This window comes from Ipomoea triloba, chromosome 2 (assembly GCF_003576645.1).
Source record: "Ipomoea triloba cultivar NCNSP0323 chromosome 2, ASM357664v1".
In the NCBI taxonomy this organism is placed as follows: Eukaryota; Viridiplantae; Streptophyta; class Magnoliopsida; order Solanales; family Convolvulaceae; genus Ipomoea; species Ipomoea triloba.
The window spans coordinates 4,464,109-4,484,067 of record NC_044917.1 but is presented as its reverse complement, the minus strand read 5'-3'; the positions used below and the strand labels follow the sequence as shown (position 1 = coordinate 4,484,067).

Here is a 19,959-nt window from a genome sequence, read left to right as displayed (position 1 = left end):
CAAATATTGTCAGACTTTTGATCTGATAGGGCAGTAGATGAAAGTCACCACACAATCAAAATATTAAATTTTGACAACTCATCTATCTCTCCAATAGATTTTTTCCCTTATCTAATGTCTAGTGGCACACTGGTGCCATTAATGTCGCCATTTAATATGCTTCTTTTCTGGGCTTTCTCATTTCTTGATGTTAACTGGGCCTTATTATTGCAAGCTCTTGAACAGTGAAATTTCTTTTGGGCTAAATAACTTTGCAGAGTCCAAATTGTGGAAACAACATTGGAGGCACTATTTGTGGCAAATTATTATGTGGACTCGGGTCCGCATTGTAAGATAAATCCAAGTCCAAAATACACAATTTACATACGAAATGTTTACAATTCAAATTGTGAACATTCAGGAGGTAAATGGACACGAATTCACCTTGCAGCAAATTACTGTGTGGACCATAGTTCACATAGCTGTGTAGACTATGAATGCAATATATATGGTCCATATAAAAGAACCATCATGGTGGTTTTCAAAAAAAAAATAAAAAAATCCATCAAGGTTTGGACAAAAACTTGATAAGTAAACTAATTATATGAGACACGTTTAAACTCATATCATACTCAGGCTAATCCAGTTTACGCCGGGCAGTTTATTCTAGTGAACAAAAAGAAATATACATTACTGAATACTATTATACACATTGCCTAGCAGGCTAGCAAAAGTCTGATGAATCTGCAATCTTCATCCTCACATTTAGTTGTTTGATGAGGCCATGGCGCTGTTAACCTGAGAGGAAGAATTCGAGGCACTTTTTGCCTGAGATGAAGCATTTGAAGTCTTGCTGTGAGTTTGTGAGCTACTCTGGCTTGAAGATGATTCTGTGAAGAAAACTATGTGTTCTTCATTATCAGCAAAAACTTGAAGAGAACGAGGGATGGGCGGCTGGTTCACCTCCAAAACCCCTTCAAGAATCTGAACAACCTGGCCCATTGATGGCCTTTGATGTTCATCGTCTTGGATGCACCAAAATGCCACTCTGCAGAGCTTGGATACCTCGTCAATGTCAGCAATTCTGTCCAGTTTAGGGTCCAGAAGTCCGAGGATGTCTCCTCCTTCAAGTACTGTTTGTGCAGCCCAACTGGGGAAGAATTTCACTTTCCCATCTTCCGAATGCTCGGCGTTTCTGCTCCCGGATATGAGCTCGAAAACCATCATTCCGTAGCTGTAAACATCTGCTTTGGCCGTGATGGCAACCCCCGATATCCATTCGGGCGCGAGATAGCCTCTCGTCCCCCGCATTGTGGTTAGCACCCGGCTAAACTCGCGTCCCATGAGCTTTGCCAGGCCGAAATCTGCAACCTTGGGACATAATTCGGAGTCAAGGAGGATGTTTTCGGGCTTAATGTCGCAGTGGATGATGCAATCCCTGCACTTTTCGTGGAGATAAGTTAAGCCCCTTGCTGTGCCTAATGCAATCTGGTACCTCAATTTCCAGTCCAAGAACTTGGACCCATCTTCACTGAAAAGATGCGAATCCAAAGAGCCATTCTCCATGAAATCGTAGACTAACAATTTCTTATTCCCTTCAGAGCAAAACCCACGAAGGCGGACAAGATTAACGTGCTGGATTGTCCCGATTGTGCTCACTTCTGTTCGGAATTGCTTCTCTCCTTGGCTTATACTTTCCAGTTTTTTAACCGCAATTACAGTTGAATCTGGTAATGTTCCTTTGAAAACAGAACCAAAACCTCCGCCCCCTAATTTCTCCGAAAAATTCTTGGTCGCATATTGTAAATCCCTGTAAGAAAACGCCGCCAGGGAACCCTCCATTGCCTTTGCCGTTCCGATCAAATGTTGTCTCCTTCTCCAGAAAACAATAAAAACCACGCCCACAACGACAAGAACACCGGCAATAGCCCCCGCAACGGCGCCGATCACAGCTCCTTTGTTACTCTTCCCACTCGCAAATTCCGAGGCAGCAAGTCTTATGTAAATTGTTCTCCCACTCCCATCATTCTGGGCAAGCTGCACCAAATTCTGAATCTCTCCGTTCCAAATCAAGCACTGATTACTATCATAAGCATAGGCGCTACAAGAACAATTTCCCAGACAAAAAGATTCGCAATCCGAGGAGCTTCCCACGTTCACAGATTGGGAATGCTCAGGTAATCTCATCTGAGGGTACAGCAAAAACTTGTCTTGTCGTCCCCCTTTTGTGTCATTACTATCACACTGCAACCTCGTACTCCTCGCACAACCCCCGGAAAAATCGTTCCGGCTCCAATCAACATCCGATTTATGCTGAAAACCACTCAAACAATTGCAAAACGGCAGTGAATTTTGGTTGCAAGTGGCGAATGCACCACAATAAGCATAAACCTCACACTGTTGTCTCGGCTGTGACCAAAACAAATTCCATTCTTTATTACTCTCCAACCATGTGAGTTGCTTAATTTGGCCCGACACATCCATAATGAATCGTGAAATAATAGAAGTGTCATAAACCGAATACGTAAAATAGCTCTGATTTTCGTTATCTATATAGGTAAAATTGTAAATATAATTCAACCTCATTTCCGGGACTAAACTGAAGATACGGCCATTCCAAGCTCCACTGGTCCAATACTGCTCGCTCCGGTTCCACCTTATAAGGTATTGCTTTTCGACCGGGTCGAGCTCGAGGGAAAATAAACCGGGCGCCGGATCCTCCGAGTTTTTCCAAGAAGTTAAAAGCTGTTTCTGCTTCGTGATTTTGTTGTACGAAAGCTTGCCGCCGGGGAGCCACGTGTGCGCCGGATTATCGACGCTCTGCCAAAGGGGCGATTTTGAGCTCGACCCATCGCTCAAAATCAAATTCCCGGTGTCCTGAAGAACCGCCGACACGGAATTTGAGGAGGAAGACGAGATATTTGTGCTCCAAATTGAGATTTTTGATTCATTGAGGAGCACCAAATTGCCGTCCACGATTTTCAGCTCCGCAGAGGTCTTATCGGAGATTGGGGTTTCTCTGTTTGCTACCCAAACTACAGTCTGGGTGGTTACTTTCTTGTACCAGATGCCTATATAGTATCTGGAAGCATTACCCGGCTTGAAGAAGCCGAGCTCGAAGTTTCCCCCACCAGAAGAAACAATGGTTTGGTCCCCGGAAAGAGATTGGTTTGCAGAGATGGTGTCAGCGCCATGGGAGAGATGGGCAGTGAGAGAAAAGGATAGGAAGATCAGAGAGGAAATTAGGCGGTACATGGCTACACAGAAAAGAGCCTGAGAGGCCGAAGATCAGAAGGAAATCCGAATGGCCTTATTAAAATGAAATTCAAACCGTGTCTTCTGTGTTCTGTGTTCTGTCCCGTCGACCAGGGAATTTGAATTGACTCATTTGCCCTCCATCTAGAAGTAAATAAAAATAAAAATATCTGATCTTCTCATAATTTTTTTTATTTAAGTTAATGCTTTTAGTGATTTCAGGATGATGTTATAATGACGACGACGATGACTGTATTTACAGAGTATTAGTCAAATAATTATGCCGCAGTAATTTGTCAAATTGACTGATGATATCCTGGCGAGAAAATACGGAGTAATTAATTTATACTTCTTCTGTTAGTCTGCCACACTTAATTTTACTTGGTCTCATAATAATAGAAGTAGTCACTTTTCTAATTTAATCATTGTTAATTTTCTATTTTTAAAAAAATTTAGTCTTTGTTAGTTTTAACTTTTACCTTTTCTTCGTACGACAATGCCCTAAAATCCCCTAAATAAGAAAATGTAATCCACGATCGAATTGGACTTAAACTCCCTCCTATTATTTTAATACCAACCTCCGCGTCAAGCTCCACCTCAACCCTCTCATAACCTATGTCCGTTAGGAGGCGTATGTAGACCCTCCTTTAGGCATCACAGCTCCGCAACTTAGCTATCAAAAAGTTGTAATTATTTCTTCTTTTTTTCTTCTTTTTTATTTTTTTTTATGTTTTTATATAAAAATTGTGTTATATTCACTTTAATGGGGCCCATTTAAGTCTTCTTGAAGAATAAATTTAATTAACAATATGTGGCCATTAATGTAATGTCTATTATTAGTACGTGCTAACATTTAATGCAGTAACTTTCTTTTGTAAAAGTTGTTATTTTTCAGTTGCTATAAATAGTATAGCATGCTATGAATAAGTCCGCAAATTATATTGTGGACCATGATCATAGCTGATACTGCAGTTTTGTTGAACGGATACTGCAGTTGTGTTGAAAAGATACTGTAGTTGTGTTGAAAGGAAACTGTAGTTGCACGGAACAGAGGCCATTCATCCGTTCAACACAACTGCAGTATCCGTTCAACACAATTGCAGTATCTTTTCAACACAACTGCAGTATCCGTTCAACACAACTACAGTTCCAGATGAATGACACGGCCTCTGTTCCGCACAACTGCAGTTCCCTTTCAACACAACTGCAGTATCCTTTCAACACAACTGCAGTATCCTTTCAACACAATTGCAGTATCAGTTCAACACAACTGCAGTATCAACCATGACCCATGGTCCACAATGCATTGTGGACCATGATCCACAATATAACGACTGGAATAAGTCACCATCTAAAATTTTATTCATTTTCTTCGTTTTTCCATCTCAAATATATAATATTTGAAATATATTAAATACAAATCTTAAATTTATAATGGAAAATAACAAATGAAACAACATCATACCTGATAGGATAAACATAACATTAATTGGAACGTTGAGGTTTCAACTGCCAAACATTTTGTGTTATGAATTTTTCCACAACTACAAGGACCCCAAAAAATATCTTTTCCAATGAGGCAATGACAATTAGTTGTCAGGAGAAAGGGCATTCCAGTCATTTCGAGTTTGAAGGAAAATTAGTAGCACAGCTGGAAGAGAGTTTCACTAGCCCACGTGCTCTCTATGAGGCAGAAAAGTCATTCGAGAAACATAGGAACACAGGGCTGTCACCTTAGCATATGAATCCTCGATTATGATTGGATTAATAAAACTACAGAGTCAAAACAGCTATAAGTTGGTGTGCTGGAATTTTGAACACGTATTGACCTTTTCACACGACCACATTAGAAAAATAATAATTGCAACTCGAACGTAGCCTCCGTTGGATCCACCGGTTTAGTCGCGGCCACACGCAATCTCAGTCGTCCAAAGAGCATTAATTAGTGGATCACCAAATTAATGACCGCCAATGGAACAAGCTGCTTGTGTTAATTATAGAGGCTTTCTCCTACTATTGGCCTGTCAATCTCAATAGTATTTATTAACCCCTAATTGAGTGTGATGGATATATTAAGAATGGAGCAAGCTAACCCGAGAGAGCGGAGTAAGGATCGCAAGGGGTTCTGGAACCTGAAATTGAGCTCCGTGCTTGAATTATTCGATAGCAAGGAGGGCGGTGGATAATTTTTTCATTTTTTATGCAATTAATTTGGGTTAACATGAGAAGACTAAAAAATGGTGTCAATAAGAAATAGAGGCTTGAATTATCCGATAGCAATTTTTTTAATTTTTTTTTTCTATAAACTTTAAAAAAGTAAAAACGATGAGATTTATATATTATTACATGTTACATATGTGACAGACTCGTATGTTTTCTGTCCTGTCCACATCATAGAAACTTAAATATATTATAATATGAATGCGGAGGAATAGCGCTCAAGAGTGGAAGGGCAGAAGGCCCGTGTTGCCGACGTCGCTATGGACCACAATCTTCTGCGTGATTATAGATTCCGCTTTGGCCTCATCCCACACCATAAGAACTGGTCAACTTTGACTTCCAATTTGTTTTCTTTTCTCTCTCTTTTTTATATTAAAAAAAAAAACCTTTTACAATTCTCTGAAAAATAAAACTAATATATTTTCTTGTAAAAGATTCTACCTTAGTTATCCGGGTATTGGTAGTAATTGAAATATGTACTCCATCTAAACTAAAAGCCTAAACTAATAGTAACATTTTGGGAGTTTCAAAATCCTGCAAGAATCTCCACATTTTTTTTATAGTTCTCTCTCTTCTAAGAGTTTCTCCCCTCCTTTGTTGTAAAATTTTTTAAAAATAAAAAATCAAACACAGTCAGATCACTTGAATGCAGTTGAACAGCTAACTTAAAATAAGTGAAGCAAAAGGCTTGTTGAGACGCTATTATTTACTACCTACATAAACTACCAAAAAATAAATAAAAATAATAAACCCATAGCTGCACTCTTTAAACAAGCCTAATAATACAAAATGTACATTAAAAAAAAAAGTATAAAAATTCAAACCTCCGGCCAAAGATAAGCCACCATCTAATACGCTTAAATAATTCTGTACAGAGTCGATTCTTTCCTAACATAACCTCTGGAAGACGCCTTCAAAAAACTGGCCATGAGGCTTTCATCTCTTCAATCTATCCCTCCCATAAAGAGCCTTGTCATGGATATGAAATCCAGATTGATTAACCATGGAAGAACGATGCAGCACCATCAGCAGATTCAGCAGTCTTTGCTGCTTCAGCTATTCTAAGTGCCATCATAGCTTTAAAAGTCAATAAATCTGCACTTTCCATGAGCTGTTGTGCCTTTTGCCGCTTGACAACAGCCACGCACTCCTGTTTGTGTGCAGCAGCTTCAGCTTCTTTAATCTTAACCATGGCACTCTGTTGCTGCTGAGCATCTTCTACAGCTGAAATGGTTGACACGAGTTTCAATCACAATAATGTCACATGCAAATTTTTCCTACGTGCAACTAATTTATTCGGCTATAACTAAACCTATCTAGTCCAACCATTTGCCAATACCACTCTGAATTTCAACAAACAAGGGACCATTCCTTCATTCATGCTTGTGAATGAACATGCACACGTTTTTATATGTTAAGGAAATATACAAAAAATAACCTTCTCTTCAGTGCAAAAGAACACTCGTGCACAAGTTTTAAACATAATAAAACACTGAAAAAGAGAGAGATTGTTCGATGTTTAGAACACACCTTTCAAGAAAGTTAGTTGCTTCCCTCTTCCAGCTTGACTTTTCTGTCGTTTGAATAGTTTTTTCTTCCGTATAACAGACTTTGGGATCACTTCAGTCCTTGGTTGGTACAACTGTGAGGGGAATATCAAAATGATCTTCAGATAAACCAGCGTATTAAAGGCAGAATGATATATTAGGGTACACCATTAAAAAATACTACTCCCTATATGATTGGAAATAACTTTTGATGTTTGTTTACTTGCATGCTTCAAAAGTGATTACTAGTAAAGAAAAATATTTCTGCAAAAAAGGCCATCATCTTTTACCTGGAAAATCCTCATCAAGGTAGATCGTTTTTGTTTCCGTTTTTTAGACCAGTAATTGTACACAGCCTCTACAACTTCTTTCCTTTCTAAATCCAGGCAAACGCTACAAGCAGCTTTCTCATCAGCAAAACCATCTGGATTAGAGAAAGCCCCTCTTTCAAAAGCATCAATTATCAACTCCAATCTTTCACCCGAAATATGCTCATGAAGCTTGTTCTCTGAGCAAGATTGATTATTGAATTTATTAAGCCACTCTTCATCATCAGAATCAAGGTCATAGTTTGCCGTCCTGCTTGCCAATGCTCGTGTTGGTTCATCATCCTTTACAGAGATGTATGAATCTGGTTGAATAAATGGCACATAATTGCTATCTGTATATCCTGAAACTTCAGATATCCCAGGAATAGGAATAGAACTCACTGCTTGGGGCTGTGTATTGCGATCATAACATTCCTTATAAAGTTCCTTGAAAATCAGCCAATCTTTCCTATCAAGAAATTCCATCTTCCAATTATCATTGGTATTCCATATTATTGCATGAGTGATGCGGTTAGAGCCACATGGCCTCATAACTCTCTCAGCTGTAAGTTGGAACCGCTCCATCCCTCCTTGCTTAACGACAAGAATCCAATGTTTTGAAACAGAACGTTCCATTGTGATAATGGCTGCTTCCTCCCTATAACACTTGTCTGATTCAATAACCAATAAATTTGCAGAACAGCTTCTTGCATCAATGTTTTGCCCTGCTACCACTGAGGCGGATATCAGTTCACGGGTATAAGCAATGGGAATTTTCTTAGCAGAACTCCTAGGCCCATAACGAGATGACAACGAGGAAGATAGGATGCCATTATGTCTGAACATGAAATTGTTAGAAATCAACACCCTGCTGTCTTTCTGCATTCCAAGAACCGAAGGGCACCGACCTCTCCTTGACCTAAAGGTACTCCTCCGCTTCTGGATAGTGCAACCATTCCTTGATGGCAAATTACAAACAGTTACTTTTGGAACTCTAGGTGCTGGTTGTGCAAGCACCCACATCCCAGAATCAATATTAGAGGGTACCCCTTTCTGCACCAAATGGTCACTCTCAGAAGTATCACATGGAAAATTACCAACAGTTACTTTTGGAACACTAACTACTGGTTGTGCAAGCACCCACATCCCAGAATCAATATCAGATGGTACCCCTTTCTGCCCCAAATGATCACTCTCAGAAGCATCACATTCACATAGCAAATGCTCAGTGTCAACAGCCATTTTAACATCTCGCTCATTGGAAGCCATTGAGAATGTCCAAAGAATGTAGGAAGAAGAAGCTGGTCTAAGAAACAAACTTGAGTGTATATACATAAAGCAACATGGAACAGTAGAAAAGTTGATAGAAAAGATTGGCAGAGAAAACCAAACACCAGAAATGATGCAAGCTCTGAGTCTCATTTCAGAAGGGCATTCCTACAAAGCACAAATGAGGGGGGAAATGATAAACTTCTTAAAAAGTATAACAAATAAATAATAAAGCTTAACAGGAAGATATGCAACTTACCTCAAGAAAACGAATTCCATGCAAAGAGTATAAATCATGAATTGGCTTCGTATTTAGGAACCCATAAAGGTGATGCAAGCTGACACTAGTAATCCGCATGTAACATAATATAGAATTCAACAAGCAAGAAATCAAATTTGTACTGGCATGTGAAGAATTTACAATAACAATGTGTTTAAGGGAAGAAGCAGGATGACCCTGTGAACTTTCTGCAGAACTTCCCTTAATTTTCTTCTTACACCTCTTTCGAACATACTGCCTGCCAAACCTTCCATGCTCCAAACACCAATTTACACCATTATCTGCTATACCAGGATTTTCGAATTCCGCCCTCTTCCTTTTCCTTGTATAAACAATTCCCCACATCTTATCTACATTTTTATTCTCACTTTCAGGTCTATCCAGCTGAGGTGCAACAGTTGTAGTATTAACAATAATTCCAGAAGATTCTTGCTTCAGAGAAGCACTGTTTCTGTGCCACCCATTTTCCTTGCATTGAGCTGCATCACCTCTGTCAAGAAGCTCAATCCACTGTTCCCCTTCAATTGCTCGCACCCTCTTCCCTTCACATGGGATCCACATTTGCCTTCCGGATCTTAATACCCTCGCCCTGAAAACCCTTGTGGTCTTCCCCATTCCCATTGAAGGCATTGGCACTAAGTGCTCTAAAGGCAAAACCCTGCCCTTAAACAAAACTTTCCTTTTTCTCCAAAACTAATTCTAATCAAAATCTTCACTGAGATGAAATAAGAGAAATCTGTACAGCTCAAACCCAGTTTTCCATGCTTTCTTGGAAAAAGCTCTAATCAAAGGGAAAAAAACCCAAACTTGGACTATCCCAGGTTAAGCAAACTCACTTACAGAGTGGATTCCTTTTAAAAGGAAACATTTTTCATAATATAAAATCGCGAAACACGTGACAGTCCTAGAACCCGCTTCAGTGCGTTTTCCAGATCAGACTCTAGTCACTCGTCGCCAGTGCAGTCTTCTCTTCACTGGGTCGAAATAAAATCAGTGAAAGAAAGAAAGAAAAAAACAAAAATTCCTTTTAAACATGAAAACGGAGAGACTCACGTCTGGAATAGAATATGCGAAAAACGTTATGAACTCACTCTACACTAAAAAGCCAGAATAACATTAACTCCGTAGATTAAAAGCGGAGGACTTTCGAATTCCCAGAAGAAAACGATCGATTTGGGAAGGCGAAGAAACGACAAGAAATCGAGAGACGGAAAGGTTAGGGATAGCGGCAAACGGCGGAAGATCAAAACTCAAAAGGATCGGTTAAGAGTCGGCGCGGCGCGAAAGAGTTTTGCAGAGTGGAGTTCGCGGTTGAAAGTTACCGATTAGGTCACAGTCCTATTTTCTATTTTAGCTTCTCGTCTCTTTCCCAATCAACTTTTCACCCCAAAACTTCCAATAATTTCGGCTTCTGAAATTACATTTCAGCCTCAAATTTATGCAAATATTTCAAATGTGACACCAATTACTTTTTTATTTGAAAAAAAAATTGAAAGAATTGGGCTGTTGGGCCTGACAAGAATCTTTTTATGGGCCTATGTTGGATTTTTCATAAAACTGAAAAACAGTGAGGCCGAAGCTGCGAAAATCGGAGATGGCTTCCGCGAAGAAACTCGTGCTACTGAGAAGAACAATATGGAGAGCTTTCAGACCTCCGCTACCGTCGTTCTCTGCAACACGACGGTCGTATTTGCCCTCTTCATCATTGTTTTCTATTTATAATTATGTTCTAGAACCTTCGAGTTACAGCTCCAAATCATTTGTGATTAACCCTTCTAGTAGCTTCTGTTCCCAGACGCCTCCTCTCAATGAGGGATCTCAAGGTCCGACCACCGTTGATTACCGGTAAGTGCTCGTTTTGCCCTAGTAAGTTTAAATACTTCATAGTTGCCTCGGCTTTGAGATTTTTATTTATTTTTTTAATATCAATCCGTCTAGTTGAAAACAAATTTAGAAAAAAAAAAAAAAAGAACTGAACTTTTTACCATATCATGGAGATTATGTTACAATAACGAGAGATACACGATTGGAAAAAGATTATAGCGGCAATAAAGTTGGAAGTGTGGAGTGAAAATAAAATAATAAGTGGTATTTGCAGTAAAATTTTAGTTGTTTGAAAGCATTCATTAATATGTAGAAAGCCCTCTCTGTAGAAGAGTGTAGCATAAGCATAGTGTATCAATGTATGCTACTAACTTCGTAATGGCTTCTTATAATCTCCATCAAGAAATGGCTAATTTTAAATATCTGCAACAGGATAAGCCTTAAATGTCTGCAACAACAAATGGGTTGCATAACATTATTGCATCTGGAGTAATTTCAACTTTTGAAGGTGGATATATAGCCTGCACAACATTTGTGGATTTTAGATTTTGTAATAGGGAGTATTTCTCATGTGTTTCATGTCATTCTAGATGTATTTAGAGTTCAGTATAACATAAAGGTTTTACTTTGTGGAAAACTTAATGACATGGTTTAGAAATAAACTATCTCAGAAACATGGTATCTGCTACTAAATTGATATTTGTGCAGTTTGCTGCTGGCAGAAGATGAATATCACAGACTTGCTAATTCCACTATCCATGACCTTCTTGAGAAGTTGGAGGTAGCTTTTCTTCTTTTCTGATACTTTGATGATCTCCTTGGAGGTTTTTCAGTCTTGTGTTGAATTTTAATGATACTTAGTTATCTAAATTACTACCATGCATATGTTGAGTTTAGAAATTTCTGTTGGTCATTGACACATTGGTGGAGTAATCCTAGTTCAAATTTCATTTGCATATCCGAGGCTGGTTATGTCCAATGTTGGTCGTCACTAATATCAGAAAATTATTTGTATCAACAATTTTGCCAATTAATGTATTGTTAATTTTCTCTCTGTTTTTTTTTTCTTTTTCTTTGGAGGACAGGAATATGGTGATTTAGTGGATATTGATGGTTTTGATGTTGATTATGGGGTATGATACATAATGTTCTAAAATTTGTACAATGTATCAATGGTCTGTATATATTACGTAGTATTAATTTTGGATTCCATTTGCAGAATGAGGTTCTGACATTGAAGCTTGGTAGTTTGGGGACCTATGTAATAAACAAGCAAACACCTAATAGGCAAATTTGGATGTCATCGCCAGTGAGGTACCCTGTCCTTTATTCATCAAATGCTTGTGCTTGCATTTTGTTCCCGCTAGAATTTTTATTGATTCATGGTCTATTTCATTTTCCAACACTTGCTTTGTTTCCTAGTTGCTCTTGCACATCTAAAGCTTATTGGCCAAGCAATTTGCAAGTACTAGACTTGACTTATACTCCATATGATATTTGACTACATTGTGTATTTCCTGGTTGTAGCATATAGTGCTTTAGCATAGGTAGCCACTTAATTACACCAAGCTATGAAATTAAGACTACATAAATAAGACGGCTTCCGGTGAGACTTCTAGAATTAATCATATGAGGTAATAATGTTTATTCAGCTAGTGCCTTATTTTCAGCAACACATAAGTCACATATGCAGATCTGGTGCTTGTCCAAGGACTACTTTTCTACCAGGTTCTGTGTGCTGCGTTCTAAAATTAATAATTATGAAGTACATGTTGCTCCGTCATCAAGAACCCTTTAGATTACACATCTCGTATCTGGTATTTTGATCCAAAGACTACTTTTCTACCTGGTCTTATTCGCTGCTTTTTAAATTGTCCTGCCTGGCTGCCTTGTAGTTATTAACATAAGTTCTTGTCCCTGTTGTCATCACTCTATTGTCTGCTATGTCATTATTGGATTTTCAACAAGGAACTCACAGAATGCATGTCTATCCTGTTCAGCCCCTGAGATGGTTTTAAATGGGGATAAGTGGCATGAGAGTATAATCTTTCCTCGGATGACCTTCAGCTATAGACTGCAATGTTCAATACATGTTCTTGCATAAGATCTGCTCTGTGCTTAACTATCACACTTAATTGTCGTTGACCATTTCCTCAATCTTCCTCTCTCTGCCCACGCCCATCCTCCAGTCCCATAGGGATTAGACTTGGTATTTTCCCTTCCCTCCATACTGATCATGAATGCGCTTTATCAAAAAGTTAAACCATTATAATGAAGTGTTAATATTTGTGGAGAGCACCTAGAGCACATGCAACCCAACCCAAGAGAAAGTGTACCAACCTAACATGTGAATGGCTGGGCTGACCCTGAATGACTGGATATACCACAGCTTATTGGGTCAAGGCCAATAATGCATGGGTATTGGGTAGTAACTCTAACAAAGAGAATCAATTTGAGGGAAAAAGCAGTCATCTTGCACATAAAAGCAGCTTCTTTAGTTGGAATTGGAGCGAGATTGTCATCATAGAACTTGGAATGACTAATCATTCCAGTGTGTTTGGATGGATTCTATGTACTAGTTTTGCAATGTTTTCTGTGTTATATGGCTCTGAATTGTTATGACCCTTACCTGTTCCCATGTTTGTTTGTTCTTCCCTTCCCATAGTACCCTGACAAACGTGATTTTATCTGCAGTGGTCCGTCAAGATTTGATTGGGACCAGAATTCTGAAGCCTGGATTTACAGACGAACCAAAGCAAAGTTGAACCAAGTTTTAGAAACAGAACTGGGAAACCTCTGCGGGATGCCCATCAAACTAAGTTAAGTTATCAACTACCTCCCTGTCTTCCTAAACTCAAACTCATCATCATTAATCTTCATGTTTGTGTACAAATCTCGTCCGGGCTTGCTTGGACTGTAATTCCACAACCAGCGATACTTGGTTCCAACAAGATGCCCTTGTTACAGGGGCCCTGGCAGAGTACAAGGATATGTTGTACTACAATAACCAAAAGAGCCCCGCCCCACAACGACTCACTTGGCGTCGGTTTGATCTAAATTTATGTAATTGTTAGGGAGTAATTTGTTTGTATAATAACCAAAGAAACAGAAACCATGCTGAAAAGACTCCACTAGTTGTTATCCTCACCTCACAGCTCAGACAGCCCAATAAAATCATTACTTCTGCCACACACCACCATCTATATATGTATTGTGTACTATTTATGGAGTCACAGTCGTACATCAAGTCATGGCCAGAATCCAACGACCAACTGGAAAGACAGCATAATATCTGCATGGTTGTTAAGGTAGACACAGCAGTGACCACAAAAAAACCCATCCACTTTTCTCCACCACTACTCCACTTGATTCTTTCTTATTATTAATCAATCTCAGTATCTCACTCCCCCTATGTGTATATGTGTATATATATATATTTTTACTACAAAAATAGAGGCTTTTTAACTGCCCTCCAACAAACAACCTCTCCAATTTATGGTGGCATTCATGAAATTATAAATATGTGGGACCACTAATTATCATATTGGCTACGAGGATGGGCGGGGGTCCTGCCTAGGCTGCTGTCGGTTTACTTCAATTTTGAATCAACGATTTCGGCTCAGTTTCGGAAATTTTCAGAGAGCCCTTTGATATAAAACAATATTTATATTAGAGGAAACATACATGTAATTCTCGTGCTTAGATGACATGTAGTGACTCAAAAAAAATAAAAATAAAAATTTGTGACTTTGATATAATTAAATGACTAAGGGTGCGTTTGGTTCGCACATGGGAATCGGAATCGGAATGGGTATCAAATACTTGGTAAGGGTAATGGGTTTTGGTGAAAGTATTTAGCATGTTTGGTAGTTGGGTGGAATGGGAATGATTATTAATAGTTGGGGAAGAAATGATGAAGGAAGATGAAACCCTTATTTAATAAGGGTATGGGTTTTGCCATTAATGGGGTATTCCAAACCCATAGTAGCATTCACAAAACCTATCAACCAAACACTAACAATCACTTTGATACCTATACCTTATGCCTAAACCCCCCAACCAAACACACCCTAAATATACACTTTGGTTATAATTGAGTGGCTAAAAATGTCATTTTTCATTTATATTAAACCTCATGTCAAAAAGTGACTTTATCAGGAAAAAAATTCCAAAATTATGGGCTGAAATTATCAAAACGTATATACCATAATTGGAATTTTTTTTTCCTGTCGTACTATTTTTGTAGTATTAACTTTCTATCCAATTGATATAATATAATATAATCTGAAGTCAGATTATGATGCCTAATCATATCTTGATGTGCAAAATTTGACTAAAGTGAAGCTTTAATGAGAAATGGATAAAGCATCCACCGCAATTTCATGGGTTAGACACAGTAGTAGGGGTTTGGCAGCCACATACACATGTATTCAAATATATCAACTTGCAATTTTAATTAGTAAAATAATGCTCGTCTTTAAGAAACAATCATTCAAAGTGAAACCTATAGCCTGGACAAGCGGTTCAGACACTATAATAATCCTTATCTTGTCTTGGAACAAATGGTTGTCAAATTTTTTGATTTATATAAAAATAATTTTACATATATTCTCTAAGAAGTGTCCACATTTTAACGAAGGGATTAGTCACTATGTTCAACAGTGAAAATTAAAAGGAGATCATGATTTTTATCTATCTTTTTTTTCCTCTAATAAAATTTAAAAATAAATGAGAATAAAAGTTAGGAGTAAATTTTTGGAATCCAAATGGTATTTATTTATTTATTTATTTTTAATAAATGGAGCAGATACCCATTCACAATGTTATCAACGGTTGAGAGATCATGATCATCAACAGTGAACAATTCTCCATTCTTTATTTTAATGTCTAATTGATGCCTAACTTTAAATTAAAGCATTTTCAACTCGATGTGATCGCTGGCCATAATGTATGCCCCGGTGATTAGGACCATAGTCCTATACACTAACATGCATGATACGTTCTTCACCCATAGCTTTTTTTTTTTTTTTCACACAATATCTGATATCTTTACTAAATTTATATTGCATCTACATAATTTGATTCTTACATTATATTTATGTTAGTTTCCTAACTACACTGATAGTCTGGCAGTAGGTCAACACAACCAATAATCAAGATTTAACCTTAAGTCTTTTCTCCTAAATGACCCCACTGATAAGTTATTTGGTAATATTAACCTTAACAAGTAGTTGACATATTAATTGTTTTAAGCTATATATTGCGTTATAAAACGCTCAGTTTAACTCTAAAATAAAGTAGCATACTTTGCTAGAAATTTTATAGTTGAATAGTAATGGTGTAAACCCATTCTTTAACTAAAAAGTTGATAGATGATAGGAAGATAATAGTATAATATGATCCCGTACAAGTGTTGAGATACTTGCAGACAGCAACAATAAAATATATTAGAAATATCTCATCAATGCATTCGCCAAATAAAAAAAGATTAAATTGATACTTACCAACATTTGAAGGAACGAAATAGGTTCACCCATATCAAGAAAAATTAGTATTTAAATATGAATATAGTGTAAGTCTAAATAATGGTGCAGGCGGACGCAAACAAGTATAGAATAAAAATTGTTGTGCAAGTTTAGCCATTCATCCAAGTTGAATTTGAACCACTCACAATTTCTTATTGCAGAAATGTGTGATCATTCTTTCTAACGCTTGCATGCCATGACTTCGTTTACTGATTCACATAAGTATATCATGTTATTTTGGTCTTATTTGATAACATAATTTATCAGTTAATTTTAGTTTATTTGACCACTATTAACTATTTGACGTGATTAAACAACCAATATAAGTGTTTGATTAATTAGTTTTCTGTAACAGTTTATTGTTCAAAAATGCTCAAAATAGCTTTTTTTTCGATCAGCTTTTGAAAAATTCATTTTGCATGTAATAAAATATCAGCTAACAGCTAATTTACCAAGTATCTTCATTCAATCAGCTAATGCTATCAACTACTCATACCCACTAACTCAATCAGCTAGCAACTATTTACCAAACACCCCCTTTATATAAAAGGGTTGAAATATGCGTTTCAATTTTAATAAAAATTTTAATTATTAGTAAAATGATTTGTATTTATTTTTAATTATTAATGTTCATATGTCTGGTAGTTCTAAATAAATTAGTATACAATTATAATAGGGGTTGAAGCTTATAGACAAGATAAAGAGTGATTACATGGAGATTTAGGGAGCTTGATCACTCAAGTTAAGGTAGGAACTAAAACAAGTTATACATTGATGAATCTTGAACCTTTTATCAAGACAATGAGTGTACATATGCATGAATCTAGCTGCTATAGTCAAACTAATACAAACTAAATGACAGGTAATTAATTTTTAATTAATTGTGGTCTTGGATTGGTACGTAATTTATGGAAAGAGGTTGTAATTGAATACGTTGGAACATATTATAACCACTTATCTTGTTTATCAATTCTGATCAAAACTTTAGACTAATATGAAGTGTTGAGTGACTAAAATGAACATATCCTAACATAGAGCAAGGGACTCGAATATTGGTAATAACTGTTATAATGTTTATGATCAATACAAACTTCATCATCTAACCTAAGTTCAAACTTCAAAGTATTATGCTCATGTTTTACAGTTGCCATTGCCCATTGATCAGGATAGCAAAGACACTCAGCCTAACTTGTAATATAACCGAGTAAAATCAAGACAAAAATATATATATTCAAAAATAATAATTTGAGATTTGTATGAGAGTATAAAGAAACAATGTCTTGGTTCCAAGTGGCATGGGAGCAGTGTAGCCTTCAGTAACACGAACACAATGAAATGGAGACGCAACTGGCATTATTCCACGTGTTATAACATTGGACCGCCCTCATCATAAACTTAATCACAGACCATATCATAATATCTGTAAATAAAAAACTAAGACATCGACAACCACACATTTATAACACTTGCAACTGTCCCTCTGAATAGGCACTTTTTTATGACGTGTTGAAATTGTTATTTGCGTGGCTGGTCGTTCATGAACATGGAATGGTTCACCCGACATAAAACAAAACTAATTCAGACATGGCATGCATTACTTGTGATCCATCTATCACATTTTTGAAGTATCAAAGGAAATTTATACGACTCAATTTCGTCCACAAGGATTTTTCATTTCAAACCACTGGACCATATATTCCTAGCGTAGAAAATGACTCAACATCAGTAAGATCTTTGCTTCCAAACAATTACCTCGTACGAAATAGCAAAATCAAATTATGCCATATGAACAAACCAGCGAGAATTTTGAAGATAGGGTTGTAGGCCTGTAAGGTTAACATCATGCTAAAATATCTATTACAATTAGGGATTTGAAATTTAAAAAAATTAATAATAATAATAATTCTAACTCTTATCCGATATAATGATGACGCGGTGGTTAATATCGAAAATAATAATCCAGTGGCTACGAAGTTTCAGAGCAGTCGAGATCTAAGGCGGTAGGGTCGTCGCTGAGTCGACAAAACTCGGCGAGATCTCGACTTGACTGCACCTCCTCCCGATGAAATCGCCCTTTTGCGTCAACGATTAACGAGGATCTCGATTCGGATCTTTCAACCCGACCCGTTCCTATAGGGTCTGTTGTTCTTCTGAGCTTCGCCGGCCTTCCACTGTCAAGCATACAAGTCTCGTCGTTCAGAACATGTAAGCCTCTGAAAGCCGCCGACGATTCTGACGGCGTGCGGAGGCTGAGCTGGGACGATAAATTGCGGCGATTGTCCTATTAAATTTTCGGAAATGAAAAAATATAAAAATCAGCGGACAGAAAATTTATAAAATCAAGTTCACAAAAATATCAATTGTGGCTTGCACTTGCACAATGTGTATCTATTTTTTTGTGAAAAAAGGAGGAACCGTCAGTAAAAATTGAAGAAATATAAGCAGAATGATTAAATAAGAGAAAATTCTTACCTCATATTGGAGATCTGTGTCATTTTCACGCAATCGTTTACCAGAAACTTCTCTCTCCGTGAGTAACGAATCATCGCTGCTCGACGAAGCCGGCGGCGGCGGCGGAGTGGATGACCACGGAACCACCTGAATATCCTCTGAATCTATCTCATCATCGTCATCCTCTTCCTCCACTTCATCGTCATCCTCATCCTCATCCTCATCCTCGAACTCATCTTCGGCGCGATTCTCTTGACGGCTCACCTCCGCCTCATGTCCGCTCCTCGCACCACTTCCAAAGCATCTTTCACAGGTGGAAACCATAGATCCTAGCCTGGAGCCGGAAGCCGACCACGCCGTCGGCGACTGGCACACGTGGCAGAGCAGACGCCGCGAGTGCCGCTCGACCAGGAAGTTAGCGGAGTGTACCTTGGAATCGCAGCTCCAACACAGATTCGCTTGGTCCGACTCGCAATACATTCTGGCCACACCTTTACACAGCTCACAGATCTTCATCTTCTCCAGAAAGAAAACCAAACTACCTCTCTACTTCTGCTACTACTCCCAACCAAGTCTCAAGTGAGAGAAAATCAGAAAAGGAAAACACAAGCTATTTCACAGAGAGAGAGAGAAGGAAAAAATCAAATTGAAGCCAGATATAGAAATCACCCACAAAAAACGAAAATTATTATGTGTGGATTAGGTTTGGGACTGTGGATGTGGGGGCATCTGTATAAAACCGGAAATAAAATGGTAATAGCAGGCAAGAGGAAGAGTGAGGGAGAGAGGGTGCGGTTGAATGGTGAGAGGAAGTGCCAGGTGTTGGAATCTGAGGGAGCACAAAACCCTTCGCCTTGTGGCTTGGGAGGGAGGGGCTATTTCCTCTGATTCGCGCCCCGCCTCCCGTCGGATATTTTCGAGTTTCACCCGATGACGTGGCGGATACAGGGCTCGCGTAGAAGATTCTGATTTGCCGACGTGGCGATCTATGGGGGCCGCCCCGCCTTTGTTTCCCATGTGGCCCACCTACACCCTTCACCCACACCCACTGCCCATATGGGCACCATACACGCAAATCAATTTCTTTCATTTCGGCTTTGCCAGTGGGTCCCACATCCGTAACCCAGGTCCCACCATACTATCAGAAAAATTTTAAACAGATATACGGTAAAATTCTTATGAAATTTCTCCTTTTTTTTTTTTTACTTAAAATAATTATATATTGGCAGGTAATGATATATGCGATTTTTACGTATATATGTTTGTCACATCCAGGTATGCGTAGCATGACACAATATAAT

At 38.1% G+C, this 19,959-nt stretch overlaps 4 protein-coding genes across 4 annotated transcripts; 1 reads left to right on the top strand and 3 right to left on the bottom strand.

Annotated features, from left to right (window-relative positions):
- Positions 1–550: 550 nt before the first annotated feature.
- On the bottom strand, positions 551–3,289 carry LOC116010212 (G-type lectin S-receptor-like serine/threonine-protein kinase At2g19130). The gene has a single exon (XM_031249513.1). It carries the CDS (start codon positions 3,232–3,234, stop codon positions 745–747), a length of 2,490 nt encoding a protein of 829 aa, XP_031105373.1. The 5' UTR covers positions 3,235–3,289; the 3' UTR covers positions 551–744.
- Positions 3,290–6,092: 2,803 nt separating this feature from the next.
- LOC116010503 lies at positions 6,093–10,168 on the bottom strand. Its single transcript, XM_031249936.1, has 4 exons — positions 8,838–10,168; positions 7,292–8,746; positions 6,985–7,096; positions 6,093–6,678 (listed from the first exon to the last, which is right to left on the bottom strand). The coding sequence occupies exons 1-4, from the start codon at positions 9,486–9,488 to the stop codon at positions 6,452–6,454; spliced, it is 2,445 nt and encodes an 814-aa protein (XP_031105796.1). The 5' UTR covers positions 9,489–10,168; the 3' UTR covers positions 6,093–6,451.
- A 262-nt stretch (positions 10,169–10,430) lies between these two features.
- On the top strand, positions 10,431–13,873 carry LOC116008644 (frataxin, mitochondrial-like). The gene is made up of 5 exons (XM_031248699.1): positions 10,431–10,703; positions 11,391–11,463; positions 11,768–11,815; positions 11,902–11,996; positions 13,377–13,873. Exons 1-5 carry the CDS (start codon positions 10,453–10,455, stop codon positions 13,504–13,506), a joined length of 597 nt encoding a protein of 198 aa, XP_031104559.1. The 5' UTR covers positions 10,431–10,452; the 3' UTR covers positions 13,507–13,873.
- Positions 13,874–17,833: 3,960 nt separating this feature from the next.
- Positions 17,834–19,485, bottom strand: LOC116005657 (zinc finger protein CONSTANS-LIKE 4-like). The gene is made up of 2 exons (XM_031245904.1): positions 18,680–19,485; positions 17,834–18,488 (listed from the first exon to the last, which is right to left on the bottom strand). Exons 1-2 carry the CDS (start codon positions 19,172–19,174, stop codon positions 18,174–18,176), a joined length of 810 nt encoding a protein of 269 aa, XP_031101764.1. The 5' UTR covers positions 19,175–19,485; the 3' UTR covers positions 17,834–18,173.
- Between the last annotated feature and the right edge of the window lie 474 nt (positions 19,486–19,959).

Bases quoted from the DNA above. Each gene is read 5' to 3' on its own strand.
- LOC116010212 (XM_031249513.1), bottom strand. From the start codon at position 3,234: ATGTACCGCCTAATTTCCTCTCTGATCTTCCTATCCTTTTCTCTCACT.
- LOC116010503 (XM_031249936.1), bottom strand. From the start codon at position 9,488: ATGCCTTCAATGGGAATGGGGAAGACCACAAGGGTTTTCAGGGCGAGG. The intron at 7,097-7,291 runs GTAAAAGATGAT...TTCCCCTCACAG, and splicing joins CCTTGATGAGGATTTTCCAG to TTGTACCAACCAAGGACTGA. The intron at 6,679-6,984 runs GTGTGTTCTAAA...CAACCATTTCAG, and splicing joins GCAACTAACTTTCTTGAAAG to CTGTAGAAGATGCTCAGCAG.
- LOC116005657 (XM_031245904.1), bottom strand. From the start codon at position 19,174: ATGAAGATCTGTGAGCTGTGTAAAGGTGTGGCCAGAATGTATTGCGAG. The intron at 18,489-18,679 runs GTAAGAATTTTC...AAAATTTAATAG, and splicing joins ACACAGATCTCCAATATGAG to GACAATCGCCGCAATTTATC.
- LOC116008644 (XM_031248699.1), top strand. From the start codon at position 10,453: ATGGCTTCCGCGAAGAAACTCGTGCTACTGAGAAGAACAATATGGAGA. The intron at 10,704-11,390 runs GTAAGTGCTCGT...ATATTTGTGCAG, and splicing joins CCGACCACCGTTGATTACCG to TTTGCTGCTGGCAGAAGATG. The intron at 11,464-11,767 runs GTAGCTTTTCTT...TTTGGAGGACAG, and splicing joins ACCTTCTTGAGAAGTTGGAG to GAATATGGTGATTTAGTGGA.